We start from the raw sequence: 21611 nt of genomic DNA, 5'->3' as shown, positions 1-21611 counted from the left end.
TAGTCCTTCCCCTTAAAACGCCCATTACTCAGGGTCCCAAAGCCTGATGTCTTCCAACTCCCACTCTCAAACTTAAACACCTAAATCTTGAGATCGCTCTCAAAGGAGGAGGAGCTGGTCCCCCAATTTTAACCTGAGTTTGAAAGACAGATGACTGCCTCCACCCATTACTTTACAGTGCTAACAGGGCTTTCTGCAATGATGGAAATGTTGCACATCTGCACTATCCATTATGGTAGTCACTAGCCACATGTGAGTATCAAACATTTGAAATGTAGCTAGTGTGACTGAGGAATTGATTTTTAATTTTATTTAATTTTAAGTAACTTAAAATTGAAATATCCACTTGTGGCTAGTGACTACCATATTGAACGGCACAGTTCCAGATCTTAGAACTATAAAACCTATTAGTATACTATGGCTCCAATCTCAGAAACTCTTTTAGGAGAAGTTAGAAGCAGAAAGGGGCTGGCCGGTGGTGTGGTGGTGAAGTTCGCGTGCTCAGCCTTGGTGGCCTGGACTTCGCCAGTTCGCATCCCAGGCGCAGACATACTCACTGCTTATCAAGCCATGCTGTGGCAGGTGTCCCATATATAAAGTAGAGGAAGATGGGCACAGACGTTAGCTCAGGGTCAATCTTCCTCAGCAAAAAACCCCCAAGAACTAGAAGGACATACAACTAGGATCTACAACTATGTATTGGGGCTTTGCGGCGGGCAGCAGGGCGGGGGGGATTGGCAACATGTTAGCTCAGGGTCAATCTTCCTCACCAAAAAACATACCTTTTTTAAAAAAAAAAAAAACCAAACACCAAAGAAGCAGCAGAAAGAGAAGGATTTTTCTGGAGCTGCTCTGGTTAAATGGGGGAGCTGCAGAACTAAAGTTCCCTGATTTCCTCTCACTCCTGGGGCAGCTGCACCCAAAGCTCCTCTTATAAAAGGGACTGGGCAAAATTTAGCACAATCCTTAGGTACCTAATTAGGGGATCCCTGGACTGTAAACACTTGGGTGAGGGAGGGCAGGAGTTGGTAGAGTGGCATGGGAAAGAAGCTTCTATTTAGCCAGAGTTTGAAGCCAAAGTCTTGTAACTCCAGAAAGGCACACACAGTCTTTGGAGTCAGACAGGGCTGGGCTGATTTTCAGCAAAAGGTGCTCACTAGCTCTGTGATGCTAAGCAAAGTACTTAACTTCTCAGGACCTCAGTTTCCTCCCCTGTAAATAGAACTAACATTATCTTTTTCATAGAGTTACAGTGAAGATTAAATGAGTAATAAGTAAAAAACAAAAGGTGGGGGAAAAGGTAAAGAGGAGGAGCCTACATATATGTCTCATATTTGGATCCTGGTCAACAAACTGTTAAAAAATGTGTGTGTGTGTACACACACAAACACACAATAAATAATCAGGAAAATTTAAAACACTAAATGGATATTTGATGATATTAAGGAATTTTTTAGGTGTGATAATAGTATTGTGGTTATGTTCTTTAAAGGAGTCCTTGGGGCCGGCCCGGTGGCACAGCGGTTGAGTTCGCATGTTCCGCTTCTTGGTGGCCCAGGGTTCGCCGGTTTGGATCCTGGGTGCAGACATGGCACCACTTGGCATGCCATGCTGTGGTAGGCGTCCCACATATAAAGTAGAGGAAGATGGGCACGGATGTTAGCTCAGGGCCAGGCTTCCTCAGCAAAAAAGAAGAGGACTGGCAGTAGTTAGCTCAGGGCTAATCTTCCTCAAAAAAAAAAAGGAGTCCTTATATTTTAGAGATACACACTAAAATACTGAAGGCTGAAATGATATCTAGGATTTGCTTCAATATAATCTAGCTGTTGAGGGTGGGGGCAGGGGCGGGGAGGAGGCAGGACAAGAAGCCCTGAGTTAATAATTGCTGAGACCGGGTGATGGGAACCATGAATAGTTCAACCTAATAACCTCTTCTTCTGAATATGTTTGAAAATTCCCACAATAGGTTTTTTGAAAAGTACCCAACACAATAGTGGTTGGTCCTGTCTGGTTCCAGAGCCCAGTGCTCTTTCCAAGACATCTTATCCCTCTTGGTGCCAATCAAGGAGTTTTACAACCTCTTACTCTGTATGGTCTCAGTTTGCTTCCCACACATCAAGTGTATCTGTTTTGCTTTTTCATTTCAAGGAAAAAGAAAGCACAGACTATTTTGACATTTAGAATAATGATTTGTTAATTACTACAGCATCAACTGAGGCAAACCCTTAAGCCCAGGGTATCTGCTCAGTTCCTAATGGATTGGTACTATTAATTCAAAACAAATGAAAAATAAAATCAATCAGATCTTTACATCTTTCAGTTTACTTTTTTTAATTGTTTTTTAAAGACTGGCACCTGAGCTAACATCTGTTGCCAATCTTTTTTTTTCCCCTTCTTCTCCCCAAAGCCCCCCGTACACAGTTGTATATTCTAGTCATAGGTCCTCCTGGCTGTGCTATGTGGGACACCACCTCAGCATGGCTTGCTGAGTGGTGCTAGGTCTGTGCCCGGGATCCAAATTGGCGAAACTCTGGGCCGCCAAAGCAGAGTGCATGAACTTAACCACTAGGCCATGAGCTGGCCCATTAGTTTACTATTTAATGTAAAGATAATTTAACTGTAATTTTGTGGTTTTAAATTTTTTCCAATAGTTAAGCCTATGCTGTAGACTTGCCCCAAAATGTCACTCTTCCAAGGTCTCAAAAGATTCAAAAGATTCTTGGACAGTCAGGATTTACACATGGTAAACACAAACTGACTGAAGTAAAGAATTCACACTCAACAGCATGCTCTCAGGAGAATGCTAAATCCATATAGCTCCTAGACAATTATTTACTTATCATTTTTCTTTAAAGCATCTCCTTTTGTAAATTCAAATGTACTTAGAAAGAAAACCTTATTGCACTATGATAAATACAAAGTACTACCACTTGCCATAACTATATGGTAACTATAGAAATAAATATAATAAAGACTGTGTTATTAAATATATTTTTAATTTAAAAACCAAACAAAAAACAGTAATTTAAAAACAACTACTAAGAACTTCTTACCCATGGTCTACAAAGCCCTGCATAGAATGACTCCTTCCTACCTCTCCTGCTTCATCGTAAACCATGTTCCCCTAGTTCTGCTCACAGTGCAGCTTGACAGTCCCTTCTACTTCTCATGCTCCTTCCCACCACAGGGCCTTGGCATAAGATATTCCCTCGCACACCGAGAAAGGTCTTCCCTTCCTTCCGGAAAGTTAACACCTACTCAACATTCAGATCTCAACTCCCACGTCATTTCCTTAGGGAAGCTGTCCTATTCCCAACAAGGTCAAATCCCCTGTTATAGGCTCTCGTACTAGCCTATGTAGCCTATGTGCTATCCTTTGTAGTAGCACTTCTCGGGGTCACAGTTTTACACCTGGGTGAATATGTGGCCCATGTCTTGTCTCCTCCACTAGACAGCAAGAGCCATAAGGGAGAGGAGCTTGCCTCTTTTTGCTCCACACTGTATTCCCAGCTAGAGTCTTAACCCAACTGGCACATTTGATGCTAAATAAATCATTGTTTAGTGAATTAATAAAGTATCTCACAATTTTGGACATTACGACTTAGTGAAGTTATTCCTATAATTTCTTCTGGGTCTATCTTTGATTTTTCTAACTTGAATTCTCCATTTCCTCACTTCAAGACATCTGAGCAATTTTTCTACTTCCAGCCTAGCAACAGGAAAGGGTAGGGCACAGAAGATGAAGCTAACTTTCTCTGCTTCCTCAGGTCAGCATGGCCAGGGAGAAATGGTTTATACTCTAAATTTGACTAGGGCTATTCTCATTGTTGAGAATCCATCTTGTTCCAGCCAATGCCCTAACAAAATAAGAGACCTAATGTTTCTGAATTCAACACATCAAAATAAAAATATTCATCCATGCACCACCTAAAGAGATCTGCAATACCACTAGTGGCGGAATGTGTACCATATTCTGAGAAACGCTACACCAGAGAATTGGAGGGGTAAGGTAGTTAGACGAGCAAATCTTGGCAATATTATTTTTTGAATATCAGGATTAAGTTGGGATTAAACAGATAACAAGACTCAGTAAGTGTCACCTATGTGCCAGGTGCTGTGCTAGACCTTTAAGATAGAAACAACAGACAACAGACAGTTACTGCCTTCAAAGCCAATCACAAAGATACTGATTAAAAAGTATATTTTAAATATACTATTTCAGCACACATATGCCTCAACATATGGAATTTATTTGTTCTTAAAAGCCTGGCTGAAAAGCAAAATTTCACATCAAAAAAATGTATGAGAGAGTATATGGGTGTTTATGGAAAGAGGACGGAGATGTGCGGCAAAAGTTTAAAAAAATAAAATCATCTAGTTTTCCGTTATCTAGAAAAAACTGTCGGGAAGATAGAAATGAAGAAGGTAGGACAAAAAGGAGACATACTGTTATATTCTTCTCGTTGAGAGACGATTCTCAGTGGGTTTCTTGGGTTTCTACATGTCTTCCAAGCAAAGGCACTGACAACTTTTGTTCTGGATTCTCTTTTCAAGGATGTTGGTATGGTGAACAATTTTGGAAGATGAGATAGTACTCCCTTCAGGGCAAAGGGCAGATTTGTACACTGTGCAGAACAATAAAGGTAATGTCTCCCTCCAGGGCAAATGTTGGACAGGTTTGCTAGGAGCTGTCTTTAAAAGTTTGGAGTTTCCTAAGCTTGGAGTAGCCCCTCAGCAATGATGCAAACCCACTGCATGTGCAACATCCACTTGAGCCATTCTGCATTACCCCATGGGGTTGGAGGGCAAGGGGAACTGAGCAAACATGAAGCTCAGGCTGTTTGCTGTGCCACAAGTTATAAAGTCCTTTTTCTCTGAATCAGGATTCTCATGTCTTCTGCCAGCATCCATGAAGCTGAGGCAATCTAGCTTGTTAGCTTGCAGGCAGGGTAAAATCTCAGATCCTTCATATTTCGTGACACTTCTCTGTCCTCTGCTTCACTCATATTCTAAAGACTTTAGATTCTAAAATTATCAGGCCAAAATCTGAGACAGAGGAAGAACAAATAAAGAGTAAACAGAATCACCTATCAAGGCAGACATGAACTGCTCCCAAAGGAGGGAGGGACATAAAAGGCCAGGGTTTTCTCTAGGTAAAAACAGGAGACCCCCCTATTAAGCTGGGACTTCTAAAGAGCCACACCCTTGGGGTAAGGTCACAGAATGAAAGTTGTGTGGGTATTGGGGAGGGAAGGGCTGAAGAAGATGTAACTAGCTCTCCAGCAGACTTACAGCCCAGATTAACATCACCTAGATGGCCAAAAAGACAAAAAGAGCCTCAAACCCTGAAACTGGTTCCCCAGGCACCTGCCAAATAGTAAATTCTTTCTGGAGAAAGGCACTCTGATCCTAGGACACAAAGAATTCCCACAAATAATTTTTCAAGATTAATGGATAGTAAGGAATAAAAAATAACCAATCACACAAGGCACCATGACCAAGAAGCAAAAACACAGCAGAATCAGACTTAAGTGATTTTAGATACTGACATTATCAGACACAGATTATAAAACAATTATGCTTACTATGTTTAAAGAAACAGTAGATTATGTTTCAAGATAAGCTTGAAAATATCTTCAGGAAACAGAAAACTATAGTGGATTTGAAAAAACTAAACAGATTTTCTAGAAATAAAGATACAGAAATTTTTAAAATCACTGTTCAGCTATATCCCCAAATTAGACAAAGCTAGAGGGAGGAGAGTGAGCTGGATGACAGGTAAAAAGAAATTATCTGAACTGCAACACAGAGAGACAAAGAGATGGGAAATATTTGAAAGATTAAGAGACATGGAGGACAGAGTGATAAGGACAAAGAAAGTGGGTCACATGCAAAATGTGAAGAGACAACGGCTGAAAATGTTATAGAGCTAATGATAAGACATCAATCCACAGATTCAAGAAGACTAATAACTCCCATATGAAATAAATAAAAAGAATCCCACATCTAAATACAACATTAATAGAAGCTGCAAAACAACTAAAGATCAAGAGAAGACTCTAAAAGCAGCTGAAGGAAAAAAGATTATGTTTAAAACAGCAATAGTCCACTGACTTCTCAAAGGCTGTCTCAAAGAGGAGACAGAAGCCAGCAGGATGATATTTTAAATGTGCTAAAAAAATAACTTAGAATTCTATGCCCAGGGAAAATATCTTTTAAAAATGAGGATGAAATAGGTATTTTCAACAAACAAAAACAGAAAAGTCACCACCATTAGCAGATTTATATCAAAGGAAATTCTATAACAATGGTTCTCAACCAGTAATGATTTTGCCCCCCTGGGACATCTGGCAACATCTGGAGACATTTTGGGTTGTCACAATGGAGGATGCTACTGACATCTAAAGGGCAGAGGCCAGAGAAACTACTAAACATCCCGCAATGCACAGTCCCCCACAGCAAAAAATTATCCAGCCCAAGCCAGCCCTGATGGCCTAGTGGTTAAAGTTCAGCGCTCACCACTCTGGCAGCCCGGGTTCGCTTCCGGGTCACGGAACCATACCCCTCGTCTGTCAGTTTCCATGCTGTGGCAGTGGCTCACGTGGAAGAACTAGAATGACTTACAACTAGGATATAACTATGTACTGGGGCTTTGGGGAGGAAAAAAAAAAAAAAGGGAAGATTGGCAACAGATGTTAGCTCAGGGCAAATCTTTCCCTGCAAAAAAAAAAAAAGAAGAAGAAGAATTATCCAGCTCAAAATATGTATAATGCTAAGGTTTTTCTAAAGCATATACTTTAGAGGTATAATAAAAGGTAAAATAAAAGTAATCTCAAATGGAAGCTTAGACATGTAAAAAGGAATGAAGAGCTAAGAAAGTGATAAATATGTGGGGGGGGGGGGAAACAAGTAATGTTGACTTTGCATAAAATAATTATGATGTTTTATGGAATTAAAAGAAAGATAAAATTAAGTCCTAACAATGACAACAAGTTAGAGGATAAATGGAAACAAATGTTCTAAGGTCACTGAATCATCTGAGAGGAGAGTAAAGTTATTGATTAACTTTAGACTTTACTAAGTAGGTATCCTGAAATTAGCATAATCACTGAAAAAGTAGTAATCAAGTTTATGTACAGTCCAAATTTATACCAGTGATGGCAGGATGAAACAAGAAGAAATAATTCAAAAGAAAACAAGAAAGGAGAGAAAAAGAAACATGGAACATGTGGGTTAAAAAGCATGAAATAAGATGGTAGGTCTAAACCTATATGTATCAGTAATTATGATAAATGTACAGGGACCAAAAGTTCTATTAAAAGTCTAAGATGGGACCAGCCCAGTGGCGCAGCAGTTAAGTTCACATGTTCCACTTCGGCAGCCCGGGGTTCGCTGGTTTGGATCCCGGGTGCGGACATGGCACCGCTTGGCAAGCCATGCTGTGGCAGGCGTCCCACATATAAAAAGTAGAGGAAGATGGGTACGGATGTTTGCTCAGGGCCAGTCTTCCTCAGCTAAAATAGGAGGATTGGCAACAGATGTTAGCTCAGGGCTAATCTTCCTCAAAAAAAAAAAAAAGTCTAAGAAACTACAATGGAATATTATTCAGCCATAAAAAATGAAATCTTGTGACAACGTAGATGGACCTTGAGGGCATTATGTTACGTGAAATAAGTCAGACAGAGAAAGACAAATACCATATGATCTCACTTACATGTAAAATCTAAAACAAATCAAAAAACCCCACCAAGCTCACAGAGAACAGATTGCAGACTGGTGGTTGCCAGAGGCAGAGGGTGGAGAGAGTGTGAAATGAGTAAAGAGGGTCAAAAGGTACAAGCAATTATAAATAAGTAAGTCATGGAGGTGTTATGTACAGCATGGTGACCATAGTTAATAATACTGTACTGCATATTTGAAAGTTGCTGCAACAGTAAATCTTAGAAGTCCTCATCACAAGAAAAATTTTTCTAACTACGTATGGTTACAGATATTAACTAGACGTATTGTGATCAATTTGCAATGTACACAAATATCAAAGCATTATGTTGTACATCTGAAACTAATGTGTTATATGTCAATTATACCTCAAAAAGCAAACAAAAGCAAACAAAAACCACAATGAGATACTGCTACATATCCACCAGAACCATTACAATTTAAACTCACAATACCAATTTTGGGCACTTAAATGGATCAATAGTGCTCTCATACATTTCTGGTGGTGCTGTAAACTGATACAAGAAGTTTGTAAAACTGTTGGCAGTATCTTCTTTAATTAAATGTTTGCAAACCCTATGACCAAGCAATTCATGTGCAGCCCAGACATGTACACGAATGTTCATTAAGCACAATTCACAGTATCTAAAAATTGGAGGGAAAAAAGTCTAGGAGACTAGATTTTTTTTTTAAATCTAGGTATATAATGTTAACAAGACACACACCTAAAACATAAGGACACAGAAAATTTGACAGTGAGAAAAAAAGATGCCATTAAGATACTACCAAATTAATGCCAAGTTAGTATCAAATTAGACTTGAAGGTAAAAAACATTTCTAGAATTAAAGACAAAGAGACAATTCTCCTGGAATATACAATAATTTAAAATCTACATTCATTTAATAACACTGCCTCATAACACACACTCAATCACACAGCATAAATTGACGACCACTAGGAGAAATAAGTCCACAATTATAATGGAAGATTAATACATTTCTCTCAGTTAATCATAGAACCAGCAGACAAAAGTGATAAAAGACAGAAGATTTAAACAACACAAGCAACAAAGTTGACAATAATTATACATAAATTTGCATCCGACAACTGCAGAATCTACTTTCTTTTCAAGTGCATACTAAACATTTTTAAAATTTTACCACGGATTCTCAGATTTGTATTGCAAATTAATACCTGATTTATTAATTTTGTGACCAGAATCACTCACATTCCATTATTTAGTGGGAAGAGAAATCAAAGAATCACACAACTGCTTCTTAAGTAAAATAAGTACTCGATTATATTTTTTAGGAAAATGCACTGAATATGAAAAATCTGAGATACAACTTCAATATTTTTAAATGAATTCACCAAAGTTGGAGTCTTAATCTTAAAGACAGAAACTTGCTGGTCATGGTTCCGCTGAATAGTTGTAGTGATACAATGTACTAAATTTTCTTCCAAGGGGCAATTGTTGTTGTTGGTCCTATTACCACAAAAGCAGCTTTTATCAACAGAGAATGCTACTATGTGTACTCGTATTTCCTTTGAGAAACTCACATGTACTCAAGACCTGTTGGGTTTCCAAAATCCAGACATTTTCAGTAACCTCACCAACTCTATCTTAACATAGTACAATACTACTTTGCCACTACTACACTTCACTTGTAGATTAGAACATTCACTCTATATTTTGGGGAACATTCATCTCTTATCATAGATTGTCAAGGTAATACCTCTGGAGTTGTAGTGGACACTATGATGCAACTCCCAGATCCCCTTTCACTAGTAAAAGACTTATGCCCCAGATGCTGGCAGACAGTATTCAGTTGTCAGCCCTCTCTGGAATTGCCTTGGCTGATGAGAGTCACCTCAGCCGAGGTCGCGCACACATCTTCCCAGGTCAGTCAAGAGCCAATGACTGGTGCATGCAGGGATATAAAGGCCTCGTGGCCCGTTACCCCCATTCTGAAGAGTCATCTCAGCTTCAAAGCTCCCTATGGCATCAGTTGAGGCCTTCATTGAGACAATCACAGTCCAACTTCTCCCTCTGCCCAAACCTGCTTCCTTCTCTTCCTTTCTTTCCCTCCAACAGGTGGTAATCCCAAAAGGACCATATAATAAACCTCCTGCATGCTAGTCTCCACCTCAGAGTCTGCTTCCCGGGAAACCCAAACTGTGACAAAAGTCAAACTGCTGGAATTCAAATCACGTATCTAGCCTGACTAGTTGTATGACCTCTAGAATGGGGATTACAAAAACACAGTAGGTTGACATGAGGTTTGAAGGCATTAAAACACGTAAAATGCTTAGAAATGCACCTGGTACACAGTGGACACAGTAAATGTTAGCTGTTACTATCATCGTTTTCCCATTCATACATGGTTAAAGTATAAAATCTCTCTACAATATGAGAATTACTGAAAGTTATGAGCTGTAAAAGACCTTAGAGATCACCGTCTGACATCCTCAGTTTCCAGATGATGAACGTCAGTCTCAATAAGTGACTTAGTCACTGTTCCAGGCTCACTAAGTGACAAAATCACGATTCAGACCAGATCGTCTGACGGCATCCATTGTTCTTTCCACTAAGCAAGGATGCCTCTCAATCTACACACACTTTGTAATTAAATGAAATTCACCTTGATGCCGTCATTGAACCTCAGCTCTCCTCTGAAGAACACTGCCTCTCTCACAGCTCTCTCCTGCACTCCTCATACCAGGCGCTACAGATAGGGTGGGTGTTTCCTCTGCTCTTCATTGCTACTTCTAGACCACTGTCTCTTCAAAGTCCTCCTTGAAAACTCCCAAGTTTGAGGCTCACAGCAGCAGACTGTCCTTGTGGCTGTCATGTCCCCACATTTCTTTCAGCATTTAGTACCTGGATCACTCTATTCTCTCCAATACTACTCCTGACATAATTTGGGGTGATTTCAATATGAAACATCATCCTTCCATGCCCGGGACTCTGTTTATGCTTCCTCTCCTCCAAAGCCATGGCTTTCAGCCTCCTCAGCCATCCACTCCCATTGTCAGACCCTAGACAGGCACTGTGGGCAAGACAATTCTTCCTTGTGCAGAAATATCCTCTTCAATGCCAAACATTTGGCATCTCTGATCCCTGCCCAATAAATGCGAGTGGCAACCCCGCCCACACACATATTTCCAGACATCTCAGTGGGGAAGCAGTATCACTCCAGTTTGGAACCACTTACTTAAATCTTATAATTACCAATAACTGCATCCCCCCATAATCTCAAATTCAAGTATCTCTCTGAGCAGCACCTACTTCCCCAACTCACTGCCTCTACTATTTGGACTCTCAACAATTCTGGGACTCCCCAGGAACCTATAATCCATCGAGCCTACTATCTTTCCCTTGCTCTTGACCCCATGAAGTCCCCACTTTCTTCCTTATACAGTTTAAACTTTGTGGTGCAGCACCATAATCACTGTATTGCATCCACCTTCAATGTCCTTTTCTTCCTTCACTGCAGTCCCTTGACTGAACAGCAACCCTGTTAACTCACGTACTCTATGCCCGTAACCTTCTTGCACGTACCTGAATCTGACTGGAGAACAACACACAATTAACCTTAACAGTCTCACTTTAAATTCATGATCAGCAGCCTCAAGGGGACTGTTAATGCTCTCCGGCGATCCTACCACATATCCCCAGTCCACTTACATCACCTGTTGTCCTAGCAGACTATTTCATACTTTTTCCTTCCTCTCTATCTTCTCAAAGCATTTTATTTCACTGAAAAACAAAGAAGTTACCAAAAGAAACATGTCAGAGTATCTCATCCCCACTCTACCCACCTAACTTGTAAGTACTTTCTTTCTTATTATGAATGATGTACCTGTGCAAATATAAAATAAATTTTTCCACTTGTAGACTAACTCTCATTCACTTCCCTCCTCAAGGACATCATCCCAGGATTGTCCTCTCTCACCTGTATCATCAAATTTTCCCCTTTTATTACATCATTCCCATTGGTATACAAACAGGCTGTTAATTCCTCCCATCTTAAAAAGTAATAATACGGACCTACACACCATGCTGTGGTAGCATCCCACATACAAAATAGAGGAAGACTGCTACAGATGTTAGCTCAGGGCCAATCTTCCTCATCAGAGCAAGGGTTTCCCTGGTCTTCCTTGCTTTCCCCAATCTTTCTCATGAGCAACTATTGGAGGTCCTTGGAGAAAACCCTATAAGTGGGTGTTACCCTTATGTCTGTAGCTCCCAAGGGTTCTATATTCTCACACTAGCTTACACTTAGACTTTGGCAATTCATTAAAAATTTAGCTAAATTCTTCTTTCCCCCTATACGACAGCTTTGCCTTCTTCCTGTGCTCTGCTACAGGTGAGCCATGCCCACATCCCACCTCTGTCGGTTTGACAGAATTTACAATTTAGTATATTACAGCTTATTCTTGTTCTAGGGTGGGAGCAATACCCTTTCCAGCTTTCCACATCCTAAATGGAAGCTAGAAATCACCCCATGAGTTTAAATACCACCCAAATAACCACAACAACTAAATTTACATTTCTAGTCTGGGCCTCTCCCCTGGACTCTAGACCAAAAATATGCAACTGCCTACTGGACAAATCTACTTGTTTGGTTTGGCAAACAAACTCTAAGGTGGCCCCCATGAGCCCCACCTCCTGGTATTCACCCCTTTATGTAATCCTCTCCCCTTGAATATTGGAGGGACCTGTGACTTGCTTCTAACCAAAAGAATAAGGCAAAGATGATGGGATGTCATTCCTGTGATTATGTTACGTTTTATGGCAAAGGAATGGGATATCGTTCCCTTCATTATGTTATATGAGACTACATCCTGCTAGTAGACTCATTCTTATTCTCTTGCTGGACGGCCGTGTTGTAAACTGCTTATGGAAAGGGCCACTTGGCAGAGAATTGCAGGCAACCTCTAAGAGCTGAGAGTGGCCTCCGGCCAACAAAAAACTGAAGCTCTCAGTCTTACAGCTGCAACAAAATGAATTCTGCCAACAACCTGAGGGAGCCTGGAAGTGGATTCTTCTCCAGTCTAGCCTCCAGGCAAGAACCCAGCCCTAACCAATACCTTGATTGCAGTTTGGTGAAACTGCAGCAGAGAACCCAGCTAAGAAGTGCCTGATCCCAGAGAAACTGTGAGATAATTAATGTGTGCCGTTTAAGTCACTAAATTTGTGGTAATTCATTTTGCAGCACAGAAAATGAATACAGATAGTATCACAAACTTAATATACCTAAAAGCCAATTTCCTGATCGCTAACATCCCCCCAAAAAGAAAAGAAAAACATGCTCCAGTGTTGTCCATTCAATAAATGGCAACTCCATTCTTATAGCTATTCAAGCCAAAAACTGTAGAGTCAATCTTGAGACTCCTCTTTTTCTCTAAAACCCACATCCAATCCAAAAGCAAACACTGTTGACTTTACAACCAAGTTCTATCCAGAATCTAATTTTATCTCACCACCACCACTGCTACCAACTTGGTCCAAGCCACTGGCGTCTCTCATGCATGTTACTGTACGAGCCTCCTAACTGATTTTCCTGCTTCCACTCCACAGAGCAACCAGAGTGATCCTATTAAAATATCAGTCAGATAATATTTTTTACTCAAAACACTCCATAGGTTCCCCATCTCTCACAGATTAAAAGCCAAAAATCTTAAGAGTAGCATACAGGCCGACATTATCAGGCACTCCCCTCCCAGCCCAAAACCTCTCTGCCTCATCTTGTATCACTCCCCTCATTCATCCCTCTCCCACCACACTGGCCTCCTGGCTCCTCCTTAACCATGCCAAGCACATGTGAGTCTCAGAGTTTTACAACTCCTCGTCCACATCACTGAAGAGGTATCTCCACAGACAGGACTTCTCTGACCACCCTACATAAAAAGGCAAGTCCTCCCATGCCCACCAACGAAGCCCTATCCCTCCTACCCCGCTTTATCAGCCTCCACAGCACATATTACCAACTCACATCTGTTTTATTGCCTGTCTTCCCAAAACTAGAAAGCAAGTTCCATGAGAGAGAGTCTTTTGTTTATTGCTATATCCCCAGCTTATACCAAATGACTGAATAAATATTATTGTATTAGATACTCTCTCCTTTACAGAATTTAGAGTCTAATCAAGTAGTCAAGCCACAAGAATTTGGATATAAAGTTAGTGACGTTATTTTTAAAAATGACTATAAAGTTATTTACCACCTAGAAACGCACTTATTCTACCTTACTGTAAATATGCTTCTGAGGAAACTGTGAAAACATACACATCTAACCAAAATAACTGAAATATATAACTAAGCCAACTGAATTAAAACATTTCTGTGAAGAAAGTTATTAACAGAAAGGTAACTAAAACACTCCATCATGATTTTTCCAGCACCACCTGGAGAAGATACCATTATTCTTCACAGAGATAGCCAAAGAATAGAGAAGAATGCATCAAGCTTGAAGGATTAACCCTTTAGGTCCCTGGTTCTCAAACTTTTTGGTCTCAAGACCTTTTTACACTTAAAAATTATTGAAGACCCCAAAGAACTTTTATTTATATGGGTTTTTAATACTAATACTTACATTTAAAATTAAAATAGAAATTTAAAAAATATTTAATAATTCATTTAAAAATAACAATCCATTTTTAATAATAAATTAATAACAAATCTATTACATGTTAATAACATAATAATATATTTCCATTAACTAATTCCCCCCAAAAATTAGTGAGAGAAATGGTACTGTTTTACATTTCTGCAAAGCTCCTTAATGTTTGAGTTCTTCTTATTGGCTGAATTCTCTTATCTGCTTCTACATTAGCCATGTTGCCACATGTTGTTTTGGTTGAAGTATGAGAAAAAAAGTCTGGCCTCACACTGATATGTAGTTAGAAAAGGGAAGAATGTTTTAATAGTCTTTCCAGATGATTGTGGATATTCTTCCTTGATACCACATCAAAACTCAACAGGTTGGGGCTGGCCCCGTGGCCGAGTGGTTAGGTTCGCGCGCTCCGCTGCAGGCGGCCCAGTGTTTCGTTAGTTCGAATCCTGGGCGCGGACATGGCACTGCTCATCAGACCACGCTGAGGCAGCGTCCCACATGCCACAACTAGAAGAACCCACAACGAAGAATACACAACTATGTACCTGGGGGCTTTGGGGAGAAAAAGGAAAAAATAAAAATCTAAAAAAAAAAAAAAAAAAAAAAAAAAACTCAACAGGTTATAGTTTCTTAAAGGTGGTTTGCAATGTACAATCTGAACTTAATGTATTCTGTTAACATGAAAATCCATTGGTCTGTCTTGCACTCTGAATGGATCTTATACCAATGCATGATTTTATAACTCAATTTTGTAACTAAGGTCTGAAACTACTGGGAAGCTGTCAAGTTCATAATGGTGAATACAAGTTTTCCAAAATTCTAATTTTTGCTCAAAAGTTCAAATCTTATCACTGGCAACAAATACTCTCAGTTGTTTTCCTTCAAGTGGATCAGGTGCATCAACCAGACAATTTGAAATTAAAAAATATCATCAGTTCTGCAATATGTATGCCTGTCAATTTAAATTCTCTAATAATATGCCTGTTTTCTAGTTCAGCAAAAATATTTCTCATATATCCACAATAAATCGACTGAAGATGGTTTACCTCCTGAAACTATTAGTCTCTGTTTCAAGTTAGTTCAAAGAACCAAATAAGTTTTCATTTTTCTTATGCAGCAGCAAAATTATTCTGAAAAAAAAATCTACATAATCATGTACCACATAAAATGAAATCTACTTCTCCAAGTTTTGAGAAGTATATACATAATAAAACAACACTAAATATACTCTGTATTAAAGAAAATAAAACCAAATGATCTTGACAAGATATTTAAATGAAATCTACCTTCTTCCTTCCATACATTTCAACATTTTATGGGTTTTTTTCTTTTTTTATTTTCTTGCTGAGCTAACATCTGTGTCAATCTTCCTCTATTTTTTAATGTGTAGGCTGCCAGCACAGCATGGCCACTAACAACAGGGTGGTGTAGGTCCACGCCTGGGAACCAAACCTAGGCCACCAAAGCGGAGCATGCTGAAATTAACCACTAAGCCACGAGAGCTGGCCCAATTGGTTCTTTTTTTAAACATCTGTAATTAGAGATCTGAAACGACAGATTATTCTGCATACAAAATATTACTAACTGGCTCAATATTTCGGCTGAGCCTTGCCTTACCTGTTGAGCAATATGAGAAATATGAGCTCCCTGAACTGTTGAACCAGGTTGAGGTGCTGTCTCTGAAGTGTTACTCTTGTGGGAATCTTCCATAATCAACTATAAGGGAAAAAAAGTCAGTTAAAAGATGCTTTCTAATTTCATTTTCAAGAAATCTTAAGACATTTCTTTTCTTAACATGCACACATTTTCAGAGGAACAAGACATAGCTTTTCTATACTATGGGCTGAGCTCAATTTATCCATGCTCAGTATGTTCCCACAACTCAGTTCTGGGTGCATAGCGATCTAACTATAAGATCTTAAAAAATGGCAAATAAAAAGTGCAAGAAGATATGTGCAGTATACTGCAGAGGTGTGTAAAAATTGATAACTTGGTTGCCTCCATGGAAGAAAATTGGTAACTATGGTACAGGAAAAGAACCTTTTCCTAGTGTAGTCTTTTAAATTTTTTGAATTCTGATCTACATGATCATGCTTAAGTTTAAAAAATGGCAAACACGTACATAAATTATTGTGACTAAATTTTCAAATGTTATCCTACTCAAGAAGTATGATGATTATCTTCCTGCCCATGGACACAAGCATTCCTTTCTCCAGTCTAGGGAATAGTTTCTGATTGCCCATATAGTTTTCTCTTCTTCCCCTAAAGACTGGTCGCAAGCTAATATCTGTGGCCTTTCTTTTGCCCTTCTTTTCTCCAAAGCCCCCTGCTACATAGCTGTATATTCTAGTTGTAGGTACTTCTAGTTCTACTATGTGGGACGCTGCGTCAACATGGCTTGATGAGCGGTGCTAGGTACGCACCCAGGATCCAAACCAATGAAACCCTAGGCCACCGAAGCAGAGCATGTGAACTTAACTGCTCGGCCACGGGGCCGGCTCTATGCCCTTATAGCTTTATACAGAGAATTTACTGAGTAAAAGTTGAGCAAAATAAATAAGTGAATGACTGAATGAATAGGTAAATAGATAAATAAAACTACACCTAAGGAGGTTCTAAAGATGTAGATCATCTAGATAATCAACTGCAAGACATGTAGGCTGGGTAAGAATGAGAATAAATGGGTTATGAGAGACGGAATATGTTAAATGGGAGGAGAATCACTTAGAAAAACTCATAAAGGATTTGGGTAGAATTTAAGGTTTTCATGGTTATGTGCAGAGACATAAAAAAAGAGAGGGCTGGCCAGCAAACATATGGCAAGATATGTTTGCTCAGTATCACTAATCATGAGGGATATGAAATCAAAACTACAATGAGATTATCGCCTCACATCCATTAGGATGGCTAATATTAAAAAAGCAGAAAATAAGAGTTGGTGAGGAGAAATTGAAACATTTGTGCGCCATGACTGGGAATGTAAAATAGTGCAGCTGCTATGGAAAATAGTATGGTGTTGCTCAAAAAACTAAAGATAGAATTACTATATGATCCAGCAATCCCACTTCTGGGTATATATCCAAAAGAACTGAAAGCAGGGTCTTCAGGAGATATTTGTACACCCATGTGCATAGCAGCAGCATTTACAACAGACAAAAGGCAGAAGCAATCCAAATGTTCATCGATGGATGAATGAATAAACAAAATATAACATATACATACAATGGAATATTATTCAGCTGGAAAAAGGAAGGAAATTGTGACACATGCTACAACATGGATGAACCCTGAAGACAATCTGCTAAATGAAATAAGCCAGTTACAAAAAGACAAATACTGTATGATTTCACTTATATAAGGTACCTAGAGAAGGTAGAATGGTGGTTGCAATGGCTGGAAGAAGGGGAAAATGAGGAGTTCTTGTTTAATGGGCATGAAAAAGTTCTACAGATTGGTTGCACAACAATGTGATGTACTTAACACTACTGAACTGTATACTTAAAAATGGTTAAGATAGGGGCTGGTCTGGTGGCGCAGCGGTTAAGTTCGCAAGTTCCGCTTTGGTGGCCCAGGGTTCGCTGGTTTGGATCCTGGGTGCAGACCTACACACTGCTTGGCAAGGCATGCTGTGAGGGTGCATCCCACATATAAAATAGAGGAAGATGGGCATGGATGGTAGCTCAGGGCCAGTCTTCCTCAGAAAAGAGAGGAGGATTGGTGGCAGATGTTAGCTCAGGGTTAATCTTTCTAAAAAAAAAAAAAAAAGTTAAGATAGTAAATTTTATGTTATATGTATTTTACCACATCTTTTTTTTCTTTTTTTAAGATTGGCACCTGAGTTAACAACTGTTGCCAATCTTTTTTTTTTTTTTCTTTCTGCTTTTTCTCCCCAAATCCCCCCAGTACATAGGTCCATATTCCAGTTGTGGGTCCTTCCAGTTGTGGCACATGGGACATCGCCTCAGCGTGGCCTGATGAGCGGCACCATATCCGTACCCAGGATCCAAACCAGCAAAACCCTGGGCTGCCACAGCGGAGTGCACGAACTTAACCACTTGGCCACAGGGCCTGCCCCTAACATTTTTTTTTTAAAGAGAGAGAGAGGGCAACTAGGTACTGGCTCTTAGCAGGACTGACTTAATAACTGTGAAGTTTAGGCCTACATATTCTTTCTTCTTCCTTTTTTTTGAGATCAGAAGAAATTCATTCTTAACATCTGTATCGAAGCTATTGTTTTTAGTCATTGAGAAAAGGTATAAAATCACCTCAAACACGAAGTGTCTTTTTTCCCCTCTAAATATGTCACTAGCCTTTTTTTCCTAACATGAAAAACATACAACAGAAAGAAAAAAGGATGAAAAAATCTTAATTACAATGTTGTCTAATTTCTTTTCAGTCTTATCTTTCCATAACTTTTAAAAAGTCATAAACATACTGTATGTACAATTTTGTATCCTCACATTTTGTATCCTGTTTCCATTTATCACAAATATTTTCTACATTTTAAATAGAAACATATTTAAAAGCTACATAATATTCCACCCAGTGAATGTACATAATTTGTATTTTTTTTTTTACCAAACAAAATAATACTGTGATTAATATCTTTGGTACGTAAAGCTTTTTCTGTAATTAAAATTAAAATATTTAAAGTTTTCTGAAAGAATTATAGCTCATCAGAAGCACATAAGGCAGCAATGGGAATCTTTTAAAAAGTCATTACTAACACAATAGGTGAAAAATGGTACATTGTTTTATATTTCTTTAAATCTCCATTAGTTGTGTGAGCTATCTCTTCATATTATTTGTCCATCCGTCTACCAGAACTTAGTGTTTTTCTTATTAGCCTATATTATTTCTTCATACAAATTTTATTTCTATCATGTTGATACAAATATTTTTCCAATATGACTCAACCATAATTATTTAAAAACTTTTAATTTTGACAAATTCATCTAGTGTTTCCTTTCTTTCTTCAGCTACTTTTAAGCATACATATACTCCTTTCTTCAGGAAGAGTGCAGCGATTTTTAATCTACACTGATACAAGTGTAATCCCACAGACTAAACACACAGCATCAAAGATGGAATACATATTTTCTACATCCTATCTCCAGTGAAAAGGCCTTTTAAACACTACATTTCAGAAGACATAAGTTAGAATACAGAGAAAAGAAAAAAAAGATGTAGTACTAAATCACTGAAAGAAACTATAAAAGATTTTTAAAATGTTGTTAAATTACTGGAAATGATACTTGTCTATTTCACTGTGACTCACCGATTTTTCCCCCCATAACAATATCATTAGGAAATTCTACATCTAATGGAAACTACCATGATCAACAGAACAACACACATTTCCTAGTAAAAGCTGCCACAGTCAACAAACAACATTTTGGACAATTATTACGACCACATTTTCTATGGAAAAGAAGATAACCTATTTTCTATGATTTTTTAAAAGAGTAATCAACTACTCAGCTTTTTCCCAAAATGAAAATAGCCTTAACAGTTTCATCTCATTATAAACAACAATACATACACTCTGTATTTTTTAATGACGTTATGAGTATAACCTTTATCTGCTCACTTTTTTTAGCTATCATTTGTAAAACTTAGGTTAAGATTAACAATGATAAAAAGTTGCTCAACACAGGATAAATTTTACGTGTACAAAGGCATTTTCTGTAAAAATAAAGTAAGCTCCAGGCAGAGCTGGAAACTTAACATGAGACACCCCAAGTCTGGCAGAATCACAAAGGGGCAGTGAAACGCAGCTTCAAAATGGAAGTGAATTCAATGGAAATGAATTTGGGGAGCTGAGAAATCCCAGCAGGCTGTGATCTTGCTGACATACTGAGAATGTAAGTAAAGGCATGCCACTTTAAGAAAACTTCTGAAGAAAGGAAAATTATATGCTAGGCACTAATCTAAGCTTTTTTATCTATCATCTCCTGGATTCTCTAATTTAGAGGTGTGTAAATTGAGGCTCAAAGAAATTGTCATTTACTGTGGATTTCACAGTAAGATGTGAATGCAAGACCTGAGGCCAGACTGTTTTAACCCAAAGTCCATGTTCTTTTATTCCACACTGCCCCTCTTCCAGGAACACCCTCACATTTCCACATTTTCCACCTCATTAACTCCTACATTCAAGTTTCATCCCAAACTATGTCCCCACTGCTCCAGGTCCTTCCTTCCTTCATGCTTCCACTGTGCCTTGCAGAGATTTCTAACCAGGTTACTTAACACTCTGAACTGTGTTTACTGGCATGTCTGCTTCCCCGAGTCTTAAGGAGCCTAAGGGCAGGGCCTGTATCATGTGAATGCACGCTCTGTGCCCAGCAGAGACCCTCACACACACGGTAAATAGCCAAAATTCAACAAAGACTGTATAGTATTGTCATCTGATGAATGAAAAGGGTCTTAGTTTCCTCGTAGAGGATGTGGAACTATGATAAGATTGAGGGCAAGGAGTCTCTTGTTCAACATTTCCACAAGTGAACTCAGATCTCCCCTCAAAACAGCTCCGATTAGTCATACCGAATTTCTTTCAAATCTTCAAATGTGCTTGCCTTGCTTTCTCTCACCTGCAGGCTTTCACGGAATACACTATTCCGTCTGCCAGAAACACTACTCCTTCTCTTCATGTGGCCTATTCCTACAAGTTATTCTTCCAGGCAGACTGTCACGTCTCCCCTGGACAGGTCTAGGAGCCCCGGCTGTATCCCCCCAGCACGCTACCCTCTTCTCATGGCACTTAGCACAGATTGCAAGGGCTTGTTTTCTGTCTCCCCCACCAGAATGCAAGCTCTAGGGAGTCCAAGACCACATCCTGTTCCCAATACAGCACTAAGACCTTGCACATTTATTATTGCGGGATAAATCAATGTATTTATTGGGTTTACCTACTTAAAACTGATAGAAATAACGGTTAAAGAAATATCTTTAGAGAATTACTTCAACCCAGTTTTAGAAACAGGGCAATTCAAGCACAAGAAAACACCCTACTTTAGAGCTGGAAATTCATTACAAATACACGGGATGACCTGTGGAAAAAAAAGCATTTTTAGAAGGGGCTGCCATCTACTGGTGATGCAGCAGACCTATCACAGACCAAACAGAACCTCAAACAGCTCCCAGTAACAGAGCTAACACATTCAACTTCAGGACAACAGTCTAACTGCACATTCTAAAGTCTATAGGAAACACAGCATTTTAGTAAAACTGCTTATTTCTGTTGGTAACAAAATTCTCAAAATGCATTTTGCAA

At 39.0% G+C, this 21611-nt stretch overlaps 1 protein-coding gene across 17 annotated transcripts in view; it reads right to left on the bottom strand.

The window, feature by feature from the left end:
- The window catches only part of ATF1 (activating transcription factor 1), a 46242-nt gene that overhangs the window by 23341 nt on the left and 1290 nt on the right, over window positions 1-21611 (bottom strand). For 12 of the 17 annotated variants that reach the window (XM_044755948.2, XM_070494894.1, XM_044755952.2 and 9 more), the window contains exon 2: window positions 15956-16054. In XM_044755948.2, coding sequence (XP_044611883.1) covers window positions 15956-16048 — 93 coding nt within the window. In that variant the 5' untranslated portion in view covers window positions 16049-16054. Of the gene's footprint in view, window positions 1-4447; window positions 5042-6519; window positions 6718-15955; window positions 16055-18603; window positions 18653-21611 lie in introns of those variants that run through there. The other 5 variants (XM_070494890.1, XM_070494898.1, XM_044755950.2 and 2 more) reach the window with 3 other exon arrangements.

This window comes from Equus asinus, chromosome 22 (genome assembly GCF_041296235.1).
Source record: "Equus asinus isolate D_3611 breed Donkey chromosome 22, EquAss-T2T_v2, whole genome shotgun sequence".
Classification (NCBI taxonomy): Eukaryota; Metazoa; Chordata; class Mammalia; order Perissodactyla; family Equidae; genus Equus; species Equus asinus.
This window is presented reverse-complemented; position numbering and strand designations above follow the sequence as displayed.